Here is a 25,060-nt window from a genome sequence, read left to right as displayed (position 1 = left end):
TAGTGCGCATGCAGTGCCTACATTTTCTGAATGAACTAGGCGTTTTCACGCATAGCTACGCCCACTGAAGCAAAGGGAAATGCGTTTTTTACAGCTTGTGTACTCCTCCAAGTACTATGTACAGAGCCTACCAGTTAGTTGAGTCAACATACAGACAGACAATTAATATATGTTTCTACCGATATAGTTTGATGAACGTTGCTGTCCTCTATGGATAGGCCACTGACAGTGGATAAAACAGGATCAACACCTATATAAATGCTGATAATAAACTGGTAATAATACTGGTTTGTTGACCATCAGGTAACTGTGTGTAAATAATGTATTAATAATTGAATTAATGTATGCAAATCATAAGTAGACAATCAAAGAGTTCTCGAAAAATGTTTTGGGTGCCACATGCCCGAGGCATATTCTTTGATACTCTATTTAATGTTGATTTGTAAATTTATAGTTCAAATTATATTCATTTTCTGAAAGGATTGATTTGGCTTAGCAAGGAAGCTCAGCTGGAGACCCTGCAGTCAGACCAGGTGAGTGCTTAGCTCTTGTCCAGGGCGATAGTGTGCTTTTCTAGAGGAAAGCGCTAACGCCATGGACCAGAGCTTGTGATTACTGTAGTTCTCATGTTGTGTTCTCTCATCCAGTGAGCTCTCCATCTCTGCAGGTCAAGTGCTTCAGGTGAGCTCACCAACATGATGTATGATGCATTACCCAAATCAGAGAATAAGACAAAAGTTTAGATCTCCTCCTTCATCCCTCCCTCTATCCCTCCATCCATCCATCCATCCATCCCTCCATTCATCCCTTCATCCTGCCAACTCCTTGCCCCTAAGAACCAGAGTGTCCGTTTTCACTCCGTTCCCAGGGCTGCCCTGACAATGACTTCACCCAATGTCTCCTCAGCTATGTCCCCTCCTTTGATAAGAGTGAAAATAAATCCACTGTAAAACTGTCCAGGCTCATGCCATATTGTTAAACAGGTAGCTTTTCTTTTTCATATCTTATTTCTTCTTTCTTTTTAAAAGACCCGCTGTCCAAACAATCTCCTATTACCCCAAAAAAAGCAATGTTAGTCATACTGTCGGGAAGAAGGGGAGGGAATGGATGAGGGTGAGGGGAAACTGAGAAGAGGGAACCTGGGGGCTTAAAAGAGGACTATCAAAGTTATATGATACCATGACACAGGCAGCATTCGCACATTTTTACATCTCAAAAACCGGAAATTTGAGATCAATCCTTTTATGCGTCCGTGAGCCCTCGGAGTGACATGACATATAGGTGAGGAGAGAGAGAGATAATAGAGGGGGAAACAGGGGGATGGGGGGGGGTGAGAGGGTGTGGAGGATTGGGGGATTGGGGGATGGAGGGATGGGGTGGATGTGGAAACAGGGGGGATGGAGGGATGGGGGATGAGGTACATTTTACATTTTAGTCAATTAGCAGACGCTCTTATCCAGAGCGACTTACAGTTAGTGAGTGCATACATTATTTTTATTTTTTCATACTGGACCCCCGTGGGAATCGAACCCACAACCCTGGCGTTGCAAACGCCATGCTCTACCAACTACATCCCTAGGTAGATGGGGACACAGGGGGGATGGAGGGATGGGGGATGAGGTGGATGGGGACACAGGGGGGATTGAACGATGGGGGGACTGGGTGGATGGGGGATGGAAATGGGGAGATGGGGGATGGGGGGATGGAGGGATGGGGGATGGGGGGTGGAGGGATGGGGAGATGGGGGATGGGGATGGAGGGATGGGGGATGGAGGATTGGGGGATGGGGGATGGAGGGATGGGGTGGATGGGGTGGATAGGGAAACAGTGGGGTGGGGAGGATAGGGGGATGGGGTGGATGGGGAAACAGGGGAGTGGGGAGGATGGGGGACTAGTGAGTTATGGCTCTATTGACAGACAGGCAACACGACAGCACCATGCTCCTTAGTTAGCTGGCCCCTATGAGCAGCAACCACACACACACTCGCACGCACGCACGCACGCGCACACACACACACACACTTTGAGCAGCAGCAGCCATAAGAGGCATGGGCCACTGTCTGTTCTCCCGTGGGACCCTGGGCAGTGGAACCTTGAGAACAATGCTGACAGGAAGCAGAGACAGGGGTCTATAGAATTCCAGAGCATGGCCGTAGGACTTAACTACCTGATGTATGTATCTGATGTTTGTGTGAGAAGATGGTCCAAGAGGGCCCCTTTCCTGCCCTTGGCCATGGGAAACTATAGAGTTATTCTATAGATGGTGTTGAAGACACTCTGGAAGATGTGCATAGCAACCAAGAGGAGGCTGCCAACAAAAAAGGTCAACAATTGAGTAATTGAAATATTGGTAGATGTACAGTACCAGTCAAAAGTTTGGACACACCTTCTCCTTCAAGGGTTTTTCTTTATTTTTACTGTTTTCTACATTGTAGACTAATAGTGAAGACATCAAAACTATGAAATAAAATATATGCAATCATGTAGTATCCAAAGAAGTGTTAAACAAATGAAAATATATTTTACATTTGAGATTCTTCAAATAGCCACCCTTTGTCTTGATGACATCTTTGCACACTCTTGGCATTCTCTCAACCAGCTTCACCTGGAATGCTTTTCCAACAGTCTTGAAGGAGTTCCCACATATGCTAAGCACTTGTTGGCTGCTTTTCCTTCACTCTGCCGTCTGACTCATCCCAAACCATCTCAAATGGGTTGAGGTCGGGGGATTGTGGAGGCCAAGTCATCTGATGCAGCACTCCATCACTCTCCTTCTTGGTCAAATAGCCCTTACACAGCCTGGAGGTGTGTTGAGTCATTGTCCTTTTGAAAAACAAATGATAGTCCCACTAAGCCCAAACCAGATGGGATGGCATATCACTGCAGAATGCTGTGGTAGCCATGCTGGTTAAGTGTGCCTTGAATTCTAAATAAATCACAGACAGTGTCACCAGCAAAGCACCCCCACACCAAACACCTCCTCCTCCACGCTTCACAGTGGGAACTACACATGCAGAGATCATCCGTTCACCCACACCGCGTCTCACAAACACACGGCGGTTGGAACCAAAAATCTCCAATTTGGACTCCAGACCAAAGGACAAATTTCCACCGGTCTAATGTCCATTGCTCGTGTTTCTTGGCCCAAGCAGGTCTCTTTTTCTTATTGGTGTCCTTTAGTAGTGGTTTCTTTGCAGTAAATCGACCATGAAGGCCTGATTCACACAGTCTCCTCTGAACAGTTGATTTTGAGATGTGTCTGTTACTTGAACTCTGTGAAGCATTTATTTGGGCTGCAATCTAAGGTGCAGTTAACTCTAATGAACTTATCCTCTGCAGCAGAGGTAACTCTGGGTCTTCCTTTCCTGTGGCAGTCCTCATGAGAGCCAATTCCATCATAGCGCTTGATGGTTTTTGTGACTGCACTTGAAGAAACTTGAAGTTCTTGAAATGTTCCGTATTGACTGACCTTCATGTCTTAAAGTAATGATGGACTGTCGTTTCTCTTTACCTATTTGAGCTGATCTTGCCATAATATGGACTTGGTCTTTTACTAAATAGGGCTATATTCTGTATACCACCCCTAACTTGTCACAATGCAACTGATTGGCTCAAACGCATTAAGAAGGAAATAGATTCCACAAATTAACTTTTAACGAGGCACACCTGTTAATCGAAATTCATTCCAGGTGACTACCTCATGAAGCTGGTTGAGAGAATGCCACGAGTGTGCAAAGCTGTCATCAAGGCAAAGGGTGGCTATTTGAAGAATCTCAAATATAAAATATATTTTGATTTGTTTAACACTTTTTTGGTTACTACATGATTATATATGTGTTATTTCATAGTTTTGATGTCTTCACTATTATTCTACAATGTAAAAAATAGTAAAAATAAAGAAAAAGCCTTGAATGAGTAGGTGTGTCCAAACTGTTAACGTTAGTGCATTTGTTTATCAAGGACTGTCTGCACTGTGAGAATTGGTCATTGGAATGATCTTTGTTTTGTGTTTCAGAAATAGAGAATGCTCACTCTCTGCAGAGAAAGTCTGACAGCATGTTGTATAGATCTTTAGATTCAGCAGATACACCATCATGCTCCAGTCCCCTTTGAACCCTGCCAACAGAGTGCCTTAGCTATATTACCACTAATCAGAATCAGTGCAATTGATGGCATTAATGGGGAATGCTGCCATCTAGTGTCAAAACTACAATTTGGGAATGTCCCCATAACAACAAAATGGACAGTGAAGGACAATTATTAAGGCACTCTTTATTGACGTGATTGAAAATGTAAAACTGGAAACCAATACACAAGCCATTTGGGTGTAAAGGGTTGGCCAGCATTAAAATTAATATAGTCATTGGGCCATTTGTGAATCATACAGTGGGGGAAAAAAGTATTTAGTCAGCCACCAATTGTGCAAGTTCTCCCACTTAAAAAGATGAGAGAGGCCTGTAATTTTCATCATAGGTACACGTCAACTATGACAGACAAATTGAGGAAAAAAAATCCTGAAAATCACATTGTAGGATTTGTTATGAATTTATTTGCAAATTATGGTGGAAAATAAGTATCTGGTCACCTACAAACAAGCAAGATTTCTGGCTCTCACAGACCTGTAACTTCTTCTTTAAGAGGCTCCTCTGTCCTCCACTCGTTACCTGTATTAATGGCACCTGTTTGAACTTGTTATCAGTATAAAAGACACCTGTCCACAACCTCAAACAGTCACACTCCAAACTCCACTATGGCCAAGACCAAAGAGCTGTCAAAGGACACCAGAAACAAAATTGTAGACCTGCACCAGGCTGGGAAGACTGAATCTGCAATAGGTAAGCAGCTTGGTTTGAAGAAATCAACTGTGGGAGCAATTATTAGGAAATGGAAGACATACAAGACCACTGATAATCTCCCTCGATCTGGGGCTCCACGCAAGATCTCACCCCGTGGGGTCAAAATGATCACAAGAACGGTGAGCAAAAATCCCAGAACCACACAGGGGGACCTAGTGAATGACCTGCAGAGAGCTGGGACCAAAGTAACAAAGCCTACCATTAGTAAAACACTACGCCGCCAGGGACTCAAATCCTGCAGTGCCAGACGTGTCCCCCTGCTTAAGCCAGTACATGTCCAGGCCCGTCTGAAGTTTGCTAGAGTGCATTTGGATGATCCAGAAGAGGATTGGGAGAATGTCATATGGTCAGATGAAACCAAAATAGAACTTTTTTGGTAAAAACTCAACTCGTCGTGTTTGGAGGACAAAGAATGCTGAGTTGCATCCAAAGAACACCATACCTACTGTGAAGCATGGGGGTGGAAACATCATGCTTTGGGGCTGTTTTTCTGCAAAGGGACCAGGACGACTGATCCGTGTAAAGAAAAGAATGAATGGGGCCATGTATCGTGAGATTTTTAGTGAAAACCTCCTTCCATCAGCAAGGGCATTGAAGATGAAACGTGGCTGGGTCTTTCAGCATGACAATGATCCCAAACACACCGCCCGGGCAACGAAGGAGTGGCTTCGTTAGAAGCATTTCAAGGTCCTGGAGTGGCCTAGCCAGTCTCCAGATCTCAACCCCATAGAAAATCTTTGGAGGGAGTTGAAAGTCCGTGTTGCCCAGCGACAGCCCCAAAACATCACCGCTCTAGAGGAGATCTGCATGGAGGAATGGGCCAAAATACCAGCAACAGTGTGTGAAAACCTTGTGAAGACTTACAGAATACGTTTGACCTGTGTCATTGCCAACAAAGGGTATATAACAAAGTATTGAGAAACTTTTGTTATTGACCAAATACTTATTTTCCACCATAATTTGCAAATAAATTCATTAAAAATCCTACAATGTGATTTTCTGGAGAAAGAAAATCTCATTTTGTCTGTCATAGTTGACGTGTACCTATGATGAAAATTACAGGCCTCTCTCATCTTTTTAAGTGGGAGAACTTGCACAATTGGTGGCTAACTAAATACTTTTTTACCCCACTGTATGTGACATGGAATGGTATGGATACATCACTGGTAAGACATTCATGAGTCAACAAAGGGAACATAACAATAATGATAATATAATTCTCAAATTATAGCAAGTTCAGAATAACACATAAATAAGCCCTTCATATTGTGTTTTTCATCCATTGCAATAATGAAAAAATAACAATATGACATGTATTGTTCAGTAAGATGGTTCCATTTCAACATGAGTGCATTTTTCACATTACTACGGTCAGAGATTAAATTGTTATTTCAAGACATTACTTAAAGAATATTCAAGGCTCACATTTGAAAGAAGAGAACGAATTTGCTCAAAAGACATGCAAACAAGCAAAGCACATTAAAACCAATACAGCTACAGCTCAATGGCTGTGTTTACACTGGCAGCCCAATTCTGATCTTTTGCCCAATTTTTGGCAAAAGATCTGATCTGACTGGTCAAAAGACAATTTATCGTCAAAATTGGTCTGCCTATGTAAACGCAGCCAATATGCTGTTGTACATCATATTCACACCCTGAATACTTCAGCCTCCCCTATCCTAAACAGAATAGACCTCATTGGGTCCATATTAACAGTCCTTCCAGCTGCCTGGTGAGTAAAGCGTTCATCCTCACTAGCCCCTTTCCCTCACTAGCCCCTTTCCCTCACTAGCCCCTTTCTTTCAATCTGGACATCCTGGCCAATCAGTAGTAGTGCTTATGTTCTGGTTTTCATCATTCCCCTTTAATCAGGGACTGATTCAGACCTCAGAAACCAGGTGAATGGAAGCAATTCAATTCAATATTCAATACAACTTCATTATTAATATCACTGAACTCTGGCCAATCAGTAATATTAATCAATGAATGAATTAACTACCCAGTAGAAAAAGAACAGCAGCAGTCCCTCTCATTCCTGGTTGCAGGATGGTGGTCCCTCTGAGGATGTGGAGGGGCAGTTCAGCTGGTCTGGCGCTGAGGGAATGGGACACCCTAATGACGCCATGCGCTCTTCTGCCTTCAAGCACAGCTCTGCCAGGAAGCTGGCTGTCTCCTTCACCATGTCACTCTCCTCATCTGGACCCAGGATAGAGAGGAAAGGGGGAAAATGGTTTAAAGTTGGCCTTAGAAGGCGCCACAAAGCTACAAGTATGTAACAAGTTCCAGTAGTAAAGCCGGCTTTAGAGGTCAGTATCCCAAACCCAGAATAAGCCTATTCCTGGGCTAAAAAGCATGTACAGTATGGAGTACCATAGCACACTGTAGTATAACTATAGTGAACCTACTGTATGTGTTTTCAACAGATAGGAGTGTGTAGTTTACCATTGAGCTCCCTCAGTCTCAGGGTATCCTTCTCCTGCAGTCCTCTACAGATCTTCTTATGGGTGAACCAGTGGAGTCGCTGACACATCAACCCACAGTACGTCACCTGTAGTAGTAGTAATAGAAAACATGTATTAGCATTTATTAAGCATTTATAAGCATATAAGAACGGTGTATTCATGAACGTTATCATTAAGTGTAACCAAAGTAATAGAGAGGGAAACGAATGAGAGAAACCATGTGCTTCTGTATCGGAGTTCGGAGGTGGTTTTCGTACCATTTTGCAGAGGGAACATCTCTTCTCTGCCCCCCTCTCTCCACACGTAGCGCAGAACTCAGCGTCTATGAAGGTCATCTTACCCGTGAGAGCCTGGGTTAGCACCGAGAACGCTGTCGGGTCGTTACCCTGAAGACAAGAGAAGCAGTGGAACATGGAATGTTAAACATTGAACAGTGAACGCTCCCATACAGAAAGGCATTTGTAATAATATAAATTGTCAATATAATCAGAATTCATTGAGAATGATCATGGACTCCTTAATATGGAAATTAAACACTGAACATGTTTTGCGTAATCCAATCAATCTTCAATTGGTTAATTTCCCGCGGGGACAAATTACGTGTCACGCGTGCTGTAGGTGGGTGCAGTGGTGGAATCAAACGCAGGACACCGAAGTATAGTCCAACAGACTTTAGTAATCTCCAACAAGGAAATAAGACAACTCTTGCCCGAAGGCGAAATGACGCACGAAGGCGAACAAAATGAAAGCGCACAAAACAGGTGCGTAACACTCCAACGCAGTTGAGGGAAGCTCAACCGAGCGAAATTACAAAATGAAGCCCTACACACGACAGACCAAAATCAATAACACACAACACTAGACAAACACAACGAGAAACTTATAGGACACTAATTACGCTAACCGAGAACAGGTGTGACAACAAACAGACAAAAGCAAACGAACATGAAACATACAACGGTGGCAGCTAGTATTCCGGAGACAACGAACGCCGAAGCCTGCCCGAACAAGGGAGAGAGGCAGCCTCGGCCGAAACCGTGACAGTACCCCCCCTTGACGCGCGGCTCTAGACGTGCGCCGACTCCGGCCTCGGGGACGACCCGGAGGACGCGGGAGCAGGGTGCGTTCGGGTGCCCACGATGGAATTCCGTCAGGAGAGACGGGTCCAAAATGTCTCTCCCTCGGCACCCAGCACCGCTCCTCCGGACCGTACCCCTCCCACTCCACTAGATACTGGAGACCCCCCATCCGACGTCTCGAATCCAAGATGGACCTCACGGAGTACGCCGGTGCCCCCTCGATGTCCAATGGGGGCGGAGGAGTCTCCCTGATCTCACTTTCTTGGAGTGGGCCAGCTACCACCGGCCTGAGAAGGGACACATGGAACGAGGGGTTAATACTTTTATATTCAACAGGTAGTTGTAATTTGTAACACACCTCGTTCAACCTTCCCAGGACTTTAAATGGCCCTACAAACCGTCGACCCAGTTTCCGACAGGGCAGGCGGAAGGGCAGGTTTCTGGTAGAGAGCCAGACTCGATCACCAGGTGCGTACACCGGTCCCTCACTGCGGTGGAGATCGGCGCTCGCCTTATGACGTCGGAGGGCCCGCTGCAGGTGGACGTGTTCAGCGTTCCATGTCTCCTCCGAGCGCCGCGCCCACTCATCCACCGCAGGAGCCTCGATCTGGCTCTGCTGCCAAGGTGCCAGAACCGGCTGGTACCCTAACACACATTGGAAAGGGGTTAGGTTAGTGGAGGAATGGCGTAGGGAATTCTGGGCCATTTCGGCCCAGGGAACGTACCTTGCCCACTCCTCCGGCCGGTCCTGGCAGTATGTTCTAAGAAACCTACCCACATCCTGGTTCACACGTTCCACCTGCCCATTACTCTCCGGGTGGTAACCCGAGGTGAGGCTCACCGAGACCCCCAACCGCTCCATAAAATTTCTCCAGACTCTGGAGGTAAATTGGGGACCTCGATCAGACACAATATCCTCGGGTACCCCGTAGTGCCGGAACACATGGGTGAATAGGGCTTCGGCAGTTTGCAGGGCGGTAGGAAGGCCCGGCATGGGGAGCAAACGACAGGCCTTATAAAACCGGTCCACAACGACCAGTATAGTGGTATTCCCCTGTGAAGGAGGAAGGTCAGTAAGGAAATCCACCGAGAGGTGGGACCATGGTCGTTGTGGAACGGGCAGGGGTAGTAACTTACCCCTAGGCAGATGTCTAGGCGCCTTACACTGGGCGCACACCGAGCAGGAGGAAACATAAACCCTCACATCCCTTGCCAACGTGGGCCACCAGTACTTGGCACTAAGACAGTGCACTGTCCGGCCGATACCCGGGTGTCCAGAGGAGGGTGACGTGTGAGCCCAATAGATCAATCGATCCCGAACCTCGAGCGGAACATACTTCCGACCCTCCGGGCATTGTGGTGGACTAGGGTCGGTGCGTAACGCCCGCTCGAGCTCAGCATCGACCTCCCACACTACCGGTGCCACCAGACACGACTCCGGCAGTATGGGAGTGGGCTCCACGGACCTCTCCTCCGTGTCATACCGCCGAGACAGCGCATCTGCCTTACCGTTCTGTGACCCAGGGATGTACGTGATCTTAAATGTAAACCGGGTCAAAAACATGTTCCATCTAGCCTGCCGAGGGTTTAGCCTCCTCGCTGCCCGGATGTACTCCAGGTTACGGTGGTCCGTCAAAATGAGGAAAGGGTGTTGAGCCCCCCTCAAGCCAGTGCCTCCACACCTTTAGGGCCTGTACCACGGCTAACAGCTCCCTGTCCCCTACGTCATAGTTTCGCTCCGCCGGACTGAGCTTCTTGGAATAGAAGGCACAGGGGCGGAGTTTAGGTGGCGCGCCTGACCGTTGTGAAAGCACGGCTCCAATACCGGCCTCAGACGCGTCCACCTCTACCTGAAATGGTAAAGAGGGATCCGGATGCGCCAGCACTGGAGCCGAGGTAAACAGGTCCTTCAGCCTCCCAAACGCCCTGTCCGCCTCGGCAGACCACTGCAGACGCACCGGGCCCCCATTCAAGAGAGACGTGATGGGAGCTGCCACCTGTCCAAAACCCCGGATAAACCTCCGGTAGTAATTCGCAAACCCCAAAAACTGCTGCACCTCCTTCACAGTGGTTGGTGTTTGCCAATTACGCACGGCTGACACCCGGTCTACCTCCATCTTCACCCCTGGCGCGTTTCTTCACTAAATTAGATCTCAGGAGCGCGTACAACTTGGTGCGCATCAGGAGGGCGATGAATGGAAGACAGCCTTTAGTACCACCTCGGGCCTATGTCATGCCATACGGGTTGATGAACGCTCCGTCAGTTTTCCAATCATTCGTGGATGAGATCTTCAGGGACATGCAGGGGCAGGGGGTCGTGGTGTACATAGATGACATTCTCGTGCACTCGCCTACCCGTGTCGAGCATGTGGCCCTGGTGCGCACAGAGTGTTGCGGAGGCTGGTGGAGCACGACCTGTATGTTAAGGCAGAGAAGTGTCTGTTTTTCCAGGAGTCGGTCTCCTTTCATTGGGGGTATCAGTTGTCTGCGCTCCTGAGATCTAATTTAGTGAAGAAACGCGCCCCATGCAAGGACTCAGTCATGGTCGCAATCAGCGGGAGTGGATAACTGTACTTCACCGTGATCTGATTGAGACCACGGTAATCGATGCACGGGCGCAAACCACCATCCTTCTTCTTCACAAAAAAGAAACTCGAGGACGCAGGGGAAGTGGAAGGCCGTATGTATCCTTGTCTCAGAGATTCGTCTATGTAAGTCTCCATAGCTTTCTTCTCCTCCTGAGACAGAGGATACACATGGCTCCGTGGGAGCGCAGCTCCTGCCTGGAGGTCTATCGCACAATCTCCCTGCCTATGGGGCGGCAACTGCGTCGCCCTCGACTTACTAAACGCAATAGCCAAATCCCCATACTCAGGGGGAACGTGCAATGCGGGCACCTGGTTTGGACTCTCCACCGAGGTAGCCCCTACGGAAACGCCTAAACATCTACCCACACACTGGGCAGACCACTCCATCAGAGCCCTCTCCTGCCACGAAATAGATGGGTTATGGGTACTCAACCAGGGCATGCCCAGCACCACCGGATACGCAGGAGAGTCAATCAGAAATAGCTGAATCATCTCCTGATGACCCCCCTGCGCACACATCCTAAGTGGCGCAGTGACCTCCCTGATCAAGCCCGCACCCAACGGACGGCTATCTAGGGCATGAACGGGGAAAGGGACATCAACAGGAAGAAGGGGAATCCCTAAAGCTAAACAAAACTTCTTATCAATAAAATTCCCAGCCGCGCCTGAATCTACCAGCGCCTTATGCTGGGAATGAGGTGCTACCTGTGGATAACTCACAGGCATACAGAAATGTGCAACAGAGAGCTCTGGGTGAGTGGGGCGCCTACTCACCTGGAAGGAATCCCCAGTGCGGGACCTGTCGTCCTCTCCCCTAGGAGGCCATCCCCAGCACCTAGCCGCGGTGTGTCCTCCCCGACCACAGTTGGTTCAGGGGATGGACCCCCTAGTAATCCGACCCCTCCTCTCTCTAGCGCCAGCGCCCCCGAGCTCCATGGGGCACGGCTCGGAGGCGCTGGAGGGTGAAATGGAATGACCCCCCTCGGGACGTCCGCGGGTAGCTAGCAGGTTATCCAGCCTGATGGACATGTCGACCAACTGGTCGAACGTGAGGCTGGTGTCCCTACAGGCCAGCTCCCGACGGACGTCCTCTCGTAGACTACATCTGTAGTGATCGACGAGAGCCCGATCATTCCACCCTGCATCTGCCGCTAGAGTACGGAATTCGAGGGCGAACTCCTGGGCACTCCTCCTCCCCTGCCGGAGGAAGACCAGACGCTCCCCCGCCGCTTTCCCCTCCGGGGGATGGTCAAACACCGCCCTGAAGCGGCGGGAGAACTCGTCGTATGTTATGGTGTCCGCGTCGATCCTCCTCCACTCGCGTTGGCCCATTCCAACGCCTTCCCGGACAGGCAGGAGATCAGGGCGGACACGCTCTCATGTCCCGAGGGCGCCGGGTGCACGGTGGCCAGGTACAGCTCCACCTGGAGAAGGAAACCCTGGCACCCGGCCGCGGTCCCATCGTAAGCCCTCGGGAGCGCGAGTCGGACTCCTCGGGGTTCCGGTGCGGGAATGGGCTGACTGGCCGATGGTGCTGGCAGGGAGGGTGGCGGTGGCGGCGTCCCCCAGCCTCGGATGGTGGTGATCACCTCCTGCAGTGCGGTCCCCATCTGCAGGATCTGGTCACCTTGTTCCCGGACCCCTGTCCTCCAGCGTCGCCTGGGCTGCTGCGGCTCCTGCTGATTCCATTCTTAGGTGTGTTATTCTGTCACGCGTGCTGTAGGTGGGTGCAGTGGTGGAATCAAACGCAGGACACCGAAGTATAGTCCAACAGACTTTAATAATCTCCAACAAGGAAATAAGACAACTCTTGCCCGAAGGCGAAATGACGCACGAAGGCGAACAAAATGAAAGCGCACAAAACAGGTGCGTAACACTCCAACGCAGTGGAGGGAAGCTCAACCGAGCGAAATTACAAAATGAAGCCCTACACACGACAGACCAAAATCAATAACACACAACACTAGACAAACACAACGAGAAACTTATAGGACACTAATTACGCTAACCGAGAACAGGTGTGACAACAAACAGACAAAAGCAAACGAACATGAAACATACAACGGTGGCAGCTAGTATTCCGGAGACAACGAACGCCGAAGCCTGCCCGAACAAGGGAGAGAGGCAGCCTCGGCCGAAACCGTGACATTACGTGAGTCCATGATTGAGTCCATAGGAGGAGCCTTACACTGGATGAGACCTAAGTCAAAGGAAGGTTTGAATGGATGAATGACTGGAAGTTCACTCACGATCTCCACTGGTGTGATACTCCTGACCAGCTGCTGTAGCAGTGTGGCTTCACAGTAGGGAAACTTCCTGATGCAGTCTCTAATGAACTTCTCCTGGTACTGAGGAAAACCATCTCCATCCCTCCCCTTCAACAGGCTGAGAGAAGAGACATACAAATGAAAAATTATTTTAAAGACAATGAAGCATGGAAATTGACTAGGGAACTGTCTATACAGTTTACACACAGTATGCATGCAATATACTGCACTATAAAACACAACAATTAGTACCCAATGGTTAGTCTGGAAATTTTTACAACAACAGAAAATAATACAATTGGATGGGTACAGGTTAGAATGCTAGCAATGCAATCAATCACAGCAACCACTGTCAAGAGGAACAAGAAGATGCATGGAGAGTGACAACACACATACACACACACACCTCTTGATGAGCACATCTAGCTTGTCATCACAGTCCAGAAGGAAGGCCATGCATTTTTGCAGCACATAGCTAATGTAGTGCATCTTCATGGCCAGCAGCTCGTTCATATCCTGCTGCTTCACACACTGCTCACACAGCAGGTCCATGACATGGTAACACTTCTCTAATGCTCCCACGTCCACCAGCAGAGGGTTCTCCCTGACCAGAAGCACCAGCTGGGGGATGGGGGGGTGAGGGAGGGAGGGAGGTAGAAAGTGTTACAGAGAATGATAGAAAGAGAGAGACGGAGCAAGAGAGAAAGAGAGTTAGAAAGAGAGAGAGATAGAGAGAGAGTTAGAAAGAGAGAGGGAGAGAGAGAACGCGAGAGAGAGGAAGAAGAGTACAAAACGAATACCTTTTTTGTTTTTGTTTTTTTTTCTCCTATGGGGACAGCCAAAGAACCCTTTTAGGTTCTAGATATAACCTTTTTTTCTAAGAGTGTGTGAGAGCGAGGCCGTCACAGCTCATGTTCTAGAGAAGAGATTCCCAATGTCAAACAAAGCTGTTTAAGAGAAACAAATGAACACTTTCCAATGTTTCAACAAATTGAAGTCCTATTACGTAAAGAAGCACTAACCTTCACAGAGACAATGTGGCAGAAACCACAGGCTGAGTACTGACTGGTCACTTGGTATGCTACTGAATAAACACACTCTCCTATGACTTCATAACTGACTCAGAAAAACACTTGTAAAATAACTAGGCTATCTCATCTAAACATATGACAGCCACCAGGTGTGTGCAGTTGGTTAGACAGCCTAAACAGATCTGACTTTTCTTGTACATTGGTGCACTACCCTGACCGTAACATGACTTTAAGTAAACATTTCATTGGACGGTGTATAACATGTGTATCCTGTACATACGACTAATAACACTTGAAACTTGAAACATGACTTTAGCCAGCAGGCTAATATAGCACAGGTCTGAGAGTGTTACAGTGGTACCTCTCTCTGTGTCCTGCGTTCATGTTCAGACAGATAGATATATTTAGACAGATCTAAAGCGGGCAGCGGCACCATGGGGCGTGTGACTGCAGCCTGCAGCAGGTGAGGGTTGATCATGCAGGGAATGGAATTCAAAAGGGCACTAGGCTATCCAAGCCATAGCTGAATTATAGAATAACAGAGGGACTTAGGGGGAAGGGGGTGGGAGCCCATAATCAAATGTACCCCCCATCCCCACTCTCATAACTGTCAAAGATATCAACGTGCACTAAATAGGGAATAGGGTGTCATTTCAGAAGCACCCTTAGACTACTGGGAAAATGTAGTAAATCAAAGCCCATTGGGTTCCTGGAAACCATACTGGCCATCTAAAGTGTCTTAACAACACGGTCAACACACTCCACTTCCCCAGAGTCAGATCAACTAAAGGATGCAATTTGTATGTCTCTGCGTGCAGTTTGAAGGAAGTTGAAGGTAGTTTCTGCTAGCTGCTCCGGTGGACGTCCAGTCATTGAGCTAACGCTAGTTAGAAATGGCTTCAGAAACGACCTTCCACTTCCTACCAACTGCACGCAGAGACATACAAATGGTATCCATGAGTTGATCTGACTCAGGGTAAGTAGAAAAATTACAAAAAATATATCCTTTAATGCATTTTATTCTCAATTTTACATAAACACTCACACTAAAAGCAATCTCGTAGAGTGTGCAGTGCACAGAGCTTTAAGGAGAGTTTATTTTTATTTTTTTTACTTCCCCCTTAGATAAGAACCATTTAGAATTCAATGTAGAATATAATATCTCCACCTTGACAGGGTTGAGGTTGGAGGTCATGAAGATCTTATGAAGAGGTCCGGCCAGTTTGGGGGGCAGTTTGGCTTCTCGCTCCAGCCCCTGAGGTCTAGTGTAGTACTCCAGCCGCGCTCCAGAGAATAAGTTGTTGATCACTGTCACACAGTCGTGCTGGCCTGAGAGTAAGGACAATCATCATAATCACAATCATTACCATCATCATCATCTTGATTTTCATAATCATCATAATAAACAACAGTTTGTGACAAGGGGACTGACATCAGGGCTGTGATCTATTTTGTTTTAAATTCAGCCAATTCAGAAAAAGTAACCAAAAAGCAGAGTATTTGCAGGAAAATAAGTTTAAGGTGATCACTGCCTTACCCACAAAAGCAGCCATCTGAGCAGCCGTGCGGCCTACTGAGTTGACCAGGTCTGTCTCTGCACCCGCATCCAGCATCATGGACGTTATGTCTGTCTTTCCTGGGTAAGGGCAAGTTATGGCAAAGTGTAATTGTTTATTAAATTCTTATGAAGCCCTTATGAATGAGTTATGTATGGGTTATGAATGTTTTATGAAGTCCTTAAATATTGGCAAATGTACAGTATATGCTGTATGAAAAAGGATGCCTGCCCTGGACTAACCTGAGAGTCCAGCAAACATGAGGGCTGTGTATCCATAGTCATGTTCATTAGAGTTGACGTCTGCCCCGTGCTGTAGCAGCTGACGGCATATGTCTGCCTGACCCTTGTATGCTGCATGCATTAGGGGTGTCATGCCATACTGAGGAGAGACGGAAAGGATCATATTATCATTTAGGGTACTGATTCTACTGGTATTCACCTCATAGCCTCCTGGTAACAGCTTTTTTTAACAAATACTAAAGAAGCAAACAAGTAAATCATAGGTTATTACTGTGTAATTACCATAGTAAATACCTGGTACTTTCTGTACTGTAAAATAAAGTGCTACGGAAGTACGAGACTGTCATTGTTACGTGTTTCTCCACACAGTACTTAAACATGTGACAGTTATGTCAGCGCTATACTGTGTGGTGTTGTAAGGTCGGACTGAGACTGTGTGGGTATATACTGTCAAGCTCTGCTGCTCCGTCTGATTCTGACAGACTGGACACACTTGTGATATGGTTGTTTTTTTAACATCCTGCTCCCCCCGCACACACACACACACAAAGACGTGGTCTGAAGTAGTCTGTGGGTTACATCTAGTGGCAGCGTGATGCTATTATGGAACGTCCTGGAGGACTGCATCCTGCCCTTTAGAGTCTCAGCCATATGTCTACATAACAATGGAAAACATATGCTGCAGGCCTCCACCTACAGAATGTTATACATGTCTCAATGGCTACACCATCCCAATTACATCACTCTGTTTGTTTGTGTCACTAACCATGTCAAAACAATTAGCGTGCATGTGTAGAGGACTTTTGTGAAATTCACTAAGTGACAGTTATAGTTTATAATATTCTAAACATCTCAGGGATATTGTGGCTAGTGTATGGATCTGGTACAATGATATCCTGTTAAAGAGAATGACAAATCTCATCTTAGCGTTGACAAATTACACAAACAACACAGGTAACTTTGTCAGAGTTTTCCACAACCAGACTCCCTAGCCCCACCCATACCTCATCCAGAGAGTTGACTCTGACATCCTTGGAGCCCAGCAGCTCTGCAACCTCCTGCACATCACCTGGTTCACACAGAATATAGATTTTAGATATAGATTGAAACATGCAATACCTCTATCTCATACAATCTCTCTTATAAATGATCTGTGCAATCTCTCATTCTCTCCACATAGGTAAACTCTAAAATTGGGTTTTGGCATGAAACTGTGATTGTGAAAACAGGTGCACTCAAGCAGTTTGGTATAAAATGATTTAATTTGTCATAATTTATGTTGGTGATGATATTGCGACTACTATAGGAAGTAACCTAGGCTAATGAAATTATTACTATAACAGTATTACATCAAAAATGTAGCCTACTGAAAATGCATAAAGCAAAAAAAATTAAAATCATATTTGTGTGACAATGCAAGACAATATTGTGGCAAAATGCATTGAAAAAAGGAAAACAACAGAAAAGCATGTTTACCAAAGTCAGACAAAAAAATCTACAAGCAATTTACCTGCAGCAACAACCTGAAACATTTCCGACTCAGCTGCTGAATGATCACCTTTCTTGGGAGCAGACATTCTCTTTGTTGTTAAAATGTAATTAATATTATCTGAGTTCACAAGTGTTGACAACCAATATCTTGCTGTGCATATGAATTTATCCCAAACTCGTTACTCCATTTGACCTGACGACAGTAAAAGGTGATGGACTTCACCAAATGTATAATAGGATAACCATCCTTGGACTACACAACAATGTGAAGAAAAGCGGTGACAGATTGTCCATAGCTTAAAATGCGTTAATGTCATGCATGTATGTCGGACATATATTCTAATTCCTCTTTATAATCAAAATCGTTTGTAATAAATGTATTTGAAGTAGAAAGCTCGCTTTATGCTAATGTTATCGTTTGGTATATTTAATTCTGCCTGGATTCCACTATGCTGACGTCTTTGGTTTATCCCGGCTGTATTTGAAGTGGCCAGTCCAACGCTGCGGTAAGTGACTATTCTTTCTTCTCGTCGGTCATCTCAACTTGCTGTAGAGTCAACCACTGCAGGGTAAGTACCTCAAATATTTCACATTGTGAAATGTAATAATATTTCAGGTTTAACTGTTAAACTTGATGAGCTTGGCGATATTTTGTGACAAGTTTAGCCATATAACGGAATTGAAATCATCCCTTACTACTCTCCTAAAATGTTTGTGTTGTTTGTCGTATGTACTTCTTTATAGAAGTTGTTTTATTCGACAAATATCAATTGCCAAATTGTCAAAAGTAACGATGTGGATAGCTGTGATTGCCATTGTCAAGCTGGTTCTGCCCATGGTGAGGTGTGCTACAGGTGCGCACAGGGGTTGGGCGGTTTTGGAGATGACAACTGGCATGGGCTACTGTACAATGTAGCTACTACCTATTATGTATCATTTAAACAAGCTTTATAAACATTATTTGTGACATGATAGTGCCCACAGTCCTCCAAATACAAATACAAATACATAATAGCCTACTGGAGAACGAGACTGGCATTTGGGTATATTTGGAATTGGATAGCCTTTAATAACGTGCAGCTCTCTCTGTCTTCACGTGCACAGATTATCAGTGATCCAAGAATAACGATCGAGGGAACCGCTCAGCACGCTCTGCCGCTGAACTCTTAGGAGGGCATTGTAGAGAGCCATGCACTTGACTGTACAGCTGTAGGATCTTAATTTGAGCCAGTTTGCTACAGCAGCAACAGGGAATGTGAATTATTATGTGGATTATAATTAATATACATTTTTGTAGGGGTTGATAAATTTTTCCTAAGGGAAAATTAAGTCTGACATTTCAGTGGAAATGTTTTTACACCACACGTTTTACATTTGTGGCATTACAGGAAGGTTCTCCTGCAACAGGGTGATCAAATTAAGATCCTACATCTGTATTGTTGCTCGCTATAACGGGAGCCTATGGCCAGATATGAAAGCATGTTTAGTGGTGTGAGTCTTGTCCTTGAGTCAGAACTGAGCTATTTCCACTTAGATAGGCCATCTGCAAACTCAAAAGAGTATGTATTGTAAAAATTCATGAAAACAGAAATTAGCTTTTTGGTCTTATTTTATGGTTAGGGTTAGGCATTAGGGTTAGCAGTGCGGTTGAGGTTAGGGTTAATGTTAGGGTTAGGTTTAAAATCTGATTTTATGACTTTGAGGTTGAGCTAGCTAGTGACCACTCAGCAGAATTGCCTCCAGAACAAGATTAATGATGAAAAATGCTAACCTACAATATGATAGGGCACAGGCATTCATTCATGGAAGTGAAGTGTGTCTTTCGCTCTCTCTGTCACTCACTGGCTTATGGAGGTGCATTATTTTATACCAACCTGGTCTCAGAGCATTTCGTATTATTCTGTACATAAATCCGAGACACTCCATTTAGTATGATATGTTACGTTTCGTATGGTATGTATTAATTTGTGGATGTCCATCGCCAATTTTGTATGATATTTTACGAATTACAATTCGTGATATATGTTACGAATTTACAAAATGTACAATATGTTACTAATTTGCTAAATGAATGATATGTTACGAATTCTAGCTAGGTGGTTAACGTTAGCTAGGCTAGGCTAGGGGTTAGAGTTAGCGGTTAGGGTTAATGTTAGTGTTAAGGTTAGGAGTTAGGTTAAAGGGTTAAGATTAGGGTTAAGATTAGGGTTAGGGTTAGGGTTAGCTAAAAGGGTTAAGGTTAGGGTTAGGGTTATAAAACATGCTAAGTAGTTGCAAAGTAGCTCAAAAGTGGTAAGTAGTTGAAAAGTTGGTAATTAGCTAAAATACTAAAGTTGTCCCTGATGAGATTCGAAATCGCAACCTTTGGGTTGCTAGACGTTTGCGTTATAAGCCTACCCATCCACCCTGACCAACCACTCTACTTTCGCTTTTGCCTTAAGTAACCATCCATCTTATTTAACCATACCAAACGTAACATATCATATTTTTACTATGTTACGTCTAATCTATGAGACCAGTCTGTTTATAAAGTAGTCACGTTTCATTGTCACCCTCTCATACAAGCACACACTTTCTGTAGTTCTTATCAGACGGACTGCGCTCCACAGAGGCTGTTGAGTCTCCCCTGTTGCCTGTTTCCAGGAATGTTATTTTGGGCATTGAATGTCAGTTGGACAGACCTACAAAGCTTGTGCGTTTGCATCCATGCGTGCATGTTGGTGGCAGGCAACTGCTATGTGTGTGTGTGTGTGTGTGTGTGTGTGTGTGTGTGTGTGTGTGTGTGTGTGTGTGTGTGTGTGTGTGTGTGTGTGTGTGTGTGTGTGTGTGTGTGTGTGTGTGTGTGTGTGTGTGTGTGTGTGGGTGGGTGGTGACAATGCACATGGTTTGACGAGGGTTTGAGTTGTTTTTGAGAACACTGGTTGTGACTGACCGTATCAACCGTATCAACACAGTTATGAAACTGGTCAGGGGTGTTACTAGTGCAGCCATACACATCAAATTGGTCCTCTGTCATGGAGTCTACGGAGTAGAGAAGTCCACTAACAGAGGAGGTGTCTCTCGTGACAGACCGTTACGCTGAGATTTGGCTCTAGGCGCCTAAATTAACAGAGGAGTAGACAACCTGGTATTAACTTTTCACAGACAACCTGGTATTGAAAAGGGACATTATTCAGATTGATTGTCTCATCACAAGAAAATGTCAGATTTTCTTCTCCTTTTCACAATGTTACCTCTGAGGTGACGCATAACTGTGTGGAGGTTTACATCAGGTGAATCCTGTTTACAACATCTTCCACACTGATAATTGCTGTGGGACCACTACCCTCCATCCTCCAAGGGGGACTACCGGTGCTTAGCCCAGCTCACTGTGCTCTCCCTGGGGTAAAAAGACTGAAGCTGTGGGTATTGTCTGGTGCTCTCTAGAGGTATTTTTACAGAGTACACAGTGTGCACAGAGCTGTAGGGAGACAAGAGGCTCACTCTAACCTTAACTAACCCCTAACCATCAAATATTATTTATTGGTAGCACTTGCACCTGCATCTATAATGCTGTGAGCCTTTATAATGTCTTAAAGACTTTATAATACCTGCAGGTATAATGCTTTATTACTTGTAATAAGCATATGTGATCCTTTATAATGTCTTAAAAGGCTTATAACATAATATGTCTCTCTGTGTATCATCATCATTGTTGTAAAGAGCATCATTTATATCAGTGATTTGCATAATGCTTTTGAATAATCACAGTGGCATGACAGAATCTCCCCTCTGGAGTCAGTACAGTCCTCGGCGTGCACATCACTGACGACCTGAAATGGTCCCTTCACACAGACAGTGTGGTGAAGAAGGCGCAACAGCGCCTCTTCAACCTCAGGAGGCTGAAGAAATGTGACTTGTCCCCTAAGACCCTCACAAACTTCTACAGATGCATTGAGAGCATCCTGTCGGGCTGTATCACCGCCAGAGTATGTGAGCGGAGTTGAGCAGTCGGAAATCCCGTTCATCGCTCTTGGAGCTCCGCTAAAAACCACTCCACGCTCACAGAAAAATAAACTGCCACTCCAAATTCGCTCCATTCATTCAAATCATCATTTAACCAACACCCATCTATTTTTGTGACTACCTGCACCTACCATTTGGTTTTGAAGTATTGAAACCAAACCATATGATTTCAATGAAAAGTATTTTAATAAACATGAAAAGGTGAATGTAAGAAGCGCTCATCATTTCAAATAGGCTGCATGTCATATTAAACAGCATATAAACACTCTAAATAGGTCAGGAGCCAGACAGGGAGCCTAAGAAGGAATGGAAATTAATTATTTAGGCTATATTATTTCAAATATTTCAAGGCTATAGCTTACAAAGAAATATATTGTGAAGCATTAGTGAGTGCAACACAGTAGGCTGGTAGGAGTCAGGGACATAAAGAGCTCAGCATTTAAACAACATTTAGTTATATTAAATTATTATAGTCTATATATTGCACATATAGGCTGTGACTGACTTAGAATTAAATACAAATTAAACTGAAAATACCTTATTAGGCTCAGTCTACAGTGCCTTTGAATTCATTTTTAGAAACACCATTGGCCAGAGTCTGTGGCTTCAGGCTCATGCGATGTTGCCTGGAGACCAGGCCAGCAGCCGAGAATATCCTCTTCACTCTTGCAGAACCACAGGGGATGCTAAACACCCTTTTGGCCACTCTTGCCAGGTAGGCCTAAAGGTTTTTATAGGTAGACCTAAATGTTTTTATAGGTAGGCCTAAAAAATTTTTATAGGTAGGCCTAAATGTTTTTATATGTAGGCCTAAATGTTTTTATAGGTAGGCCTAAATGTTTTCAGGCAAAACAACCCAATAAAAACGGAAAGCTCCGTTTTGAAAGTTGGAATATGACAGGGCTATTCGGCCAAAATCAATTATGGTCTGTTGTATAGATAATAGGAAAAAAGATTAAGGAAACTTTAAGAGATCTGATTTTTAGTTTATTAAATACTTTGCTACAATGAAACACTTAATTAGCTACCCACCTCATTCCTTTCTTTTAGCATGTGCATGTAGTAAGTACCCCATCATGCATTCGGGATATGTGTCTTTTCAGATTCCACTAAATATTTGTTGGTCTGATGTGATTAATAAGGAGCATCCAGACGCTGCACTTTATTAATTTATGAAATTGCTTCTTCCAATTATTGATAAACATGCACCTGTTAAGAAACTGACTGTTAGAACTGTTAAGGCTCCATGGATTGATGAGGAATTGAAAAACTGTATGGTTGAAAGAGATGGGGCAAAAGGAGTGGCTAATAAGTCTGGCTGCACATCTGACTTACTGCAAATTGAGAAATTATGTGACTAAACTCAACAAAAAGAAGAAGAAACTGTATTATGAAGCCAAGATCAATGATATAAAGAATTATGGGAAAAAACTTTGGAGTACTTTAAATGAAATTATGGGCAGAAAGCCAAATTCAACTCCATCTTTCATCAAATCAGATGGCTTATTCATCACAAAACCCATTATTTTTATGATTACTTAAAGTGGGCAAACTTAGGCAGGAAATGCCAACAATGAACAGTGAGCAATCGTACTCATTCATAAAAGAAACTAACAATGAAAGAAAAGCATTGCAAGTTTGAATTTTGTCAAGTTAGTGTGGGAGAAGTGGGAAAATTGTTGTTATTTTCCTGTATTTAATCTGAGCCTAGAGGAAAGTCTTTCCGCTACCCAAGAGTGGTAAAGCAGCCTTTATTGGTTCTAACAGCAGACCTATCAGCTTGCTGCCAGCTTTTAGCAAACTGTTGGAAAAAATGGTGTTTGACCAAGTACAATGCTATTTCTCTGTAAACAAATTAACAACAGACTTTCAGCATGCTTATAGCGAAGGGCACTCAACAAGGACTGCACTGACACAAATGACTGATGATTGGTAGAAAGAAATTGATAATAACAAGATTGTGGGAGCTGTACTGTTAGATTTCACTGCAGCCTTTTGACATTATTGACCATAACCTGTTGTTGAGAAAACTTATACAGTATGTTATGGCTTTTCAACCTCTGAAATATCATGGATTCAAAGCTATCTATCTATTAGAACTCAGAGGGTTTTCTTTAATGGAAGCTTCTCTAACGTCAAACATGTAAAGTGTGGTGTACTGCAGGGCAGCTCTCTAGGCCCTCCAGTCTTTTTACTAATGACCTGCCACTGGCATTAAACAAAGCATGTGTGTCCATGTATGCCGATGATTCAACCATATACGCATCAGCAACCACAGCTAATGAAGTCACTTAAACCCTTAACAAAGAGTGGCAGTCTCTTTTGGTATGGGTGGCCAGTAATAAACTGGTCCTGAACATCTCTAAAACTAAGAGCATTCAACCGGGCAACAGACTGTTCACTGCTACCATCTAGAAGGAGGAGACAGTACAGGTGCATCAAAGCTGGGACCGAGAGACTGATAAACAGCTTCTATCTCCAGCCCATCAGATTGTTAAACAGTCACCACAAGCTGGCCTTCGCCCAGTACCTTGCCCTGAACCTTAGTCACTGTTACTAGCCGGCTACCACCAGGTACTTTACCCTGCACCTTAAAGACTGCTTTGCCCCATGTACAGTGCATATGGAAAGTATTCAGACCCACAATCGGGGGAGAAGGGCCTTGGTCAGGAAGGTGACCAAGAACCCGATGGTCACTCTGACAGAGCTTCAGAGTTCCTCTGTGGAGATGGGAGAACCTTCCAGAAGGACAACCATCTCTGCAGCACTCCACCAATCAGGGCTTTATGGTAGAGTGGCCAAAAGGAAGTGGCTCCTCAGTAAAAGGCACATGGCAGCCCACTTGGAGTTTGCCAAAAAGCACCTAAAGGACTCTCAGACCATTAGAAACAAGAATCTCTGGTCTGATAAAACCAAGATTGAACTCTTTGGCCTGAATGCCAAGCGTCACGTCTGGAGGAAACCTAACACCATCCCTACGGTGAAGCGTGGTGGTGGCAGCATCATGCTGTGGGGATGTTTTTTAGAGGCAGGGACTGGCAGACTAGTCAGGATCGAGGGAAAGATGAACAGAGCAAAGTACAGAGAGATCCTTGATGAAAACCTGCTCCAAAGCACTGAGGACCTCAGACTGGGGCGAAGGTTCACCTTCCAACAGGACAACGACCCTAAGCACACAGCCAAGACAATGCAGGAGTGGCTTCGGGACAAGTCTCTGAATGTCCTTGAGTGACCCAGCCAGAGCCCGGACTTGACCCCGATCGAACACCTCTGGAGAACATCTCTCTCCCCTTCCAACCTGACAGAGCTTGAGAGGATCTGCAGAGAAGAATGGGAGAAACTCCCCAAATACAGGTGTGCCAAGCTTGTAGCGTCATACCCAAGAAGATTCGAGGCTGAAATCGCTGCCAAAGGTGCTTCAACAAAGTACTGAGTAAAGGGTCTGAATACTTATGTGAATGTGTTATTTTCGGGGTTTTTTTA

General features: G+C 45.1%; 2 protein-coding genes across 3 annotated transcripts in view; one reads left to right on the top strand and one right to left on the bottom strand.

The window, feature by feature from the left end:
- Nucleotides 1-6,030: 6,030 nt before the first annotated feature.
- Nucleotides 6,031-17,723, bottom strand: LOC121572890 (ankyrin repeat and MYND domain-containing protein 2-like). Its single transcript, XM_041884924.1, has 10 exons — nucleotides 17,592-17,723; nucleotides 17,086-17,150; nucleotides 16,082-16,220; nucleotides 15,821-15,919; nucleotides 15,452-15,612; nucleotides 13,659-13,873; nucleotides 13,235-13,370; nucleotides 7,576-7,704; nucleotides 7,299-7,404; nucleotides 6,031-7,052 (listed from the first exon to the last, which is right to left on the bottom strand). Exons 1-10 carry the CDS (start codon nucleotides 17,656-17,658, stop codon nucleotides 6,886-6,888), a joined length of 1,284 nt encoding a protein of 427 aa, XP_041740858.1. The 5' UTR covers nucleotides 17,659-17,723; the 3' UTR covers nucleotides 6,031-6,885.
- Nucleotides 17,724-18,057: 334 nt separating this feature from the next.
- LOC121572889 (basic leucine zipper and W2 domain-containing protein 2) overlaps nucleotides 18,058-25,060 on the top strand; it is a 24,967-nt gene continuing 17,964 nt past the window's right edge. For both annotated transcript variants that reach the window (XM_041884922.1, XM_041884920.1), the window contains exon 1: nucleotides 18,058-18,141. The gene's annotated coding sequence lies outside the window, so the exon portion shown is untranslated. The remainder of the gene's footprint in view (nucleotides 18,142-25,060) is intronic.

This window comes from Coregonus clupeaformis, chromosome 8 (genome assembly GCF_020615455.1).
Source record: "Coregonus clupeaformis isolate EN_2021a chromosome 8, ASM2061545v1, whole genome shotgun sequence".
Classification (NCBI taxonomy): domain Eukaryota; kingdom Metazoa; phylum Chordata; class Actinopteri; order Salmoniformes; family Salmonidae; genus Coregonus; species Coregonus clupeaformis.
Note: the sequence above shows the minus strand (reverse complement) of the source record. Positions and strands in the feature narration are given on the sequence as shown.

Coding starts and splice junctions, on each gene's coding strand:
- LOC121572890 (XM_041884924.1), bottom strand. CDS start 17,658: ATGTCTGCTCCCAAGAAAGGTGATCATTCAGCAGCTGAGTCGGAAATG. Junction 13,874..15,451: donor CCAACCTCAACCCTGTCAAG/GTGGAGATATTA, acceptor CCCATCCCCCAG/CTGGTGCTTCTGGTCAGGGA. Junction 7,705..13,234: donor GTATCACACCAGTGGAGATC/GTGAGTGAACTT, acceptor TCTTGTCTTCAG/GGTAACGACCCGACAGCGTT.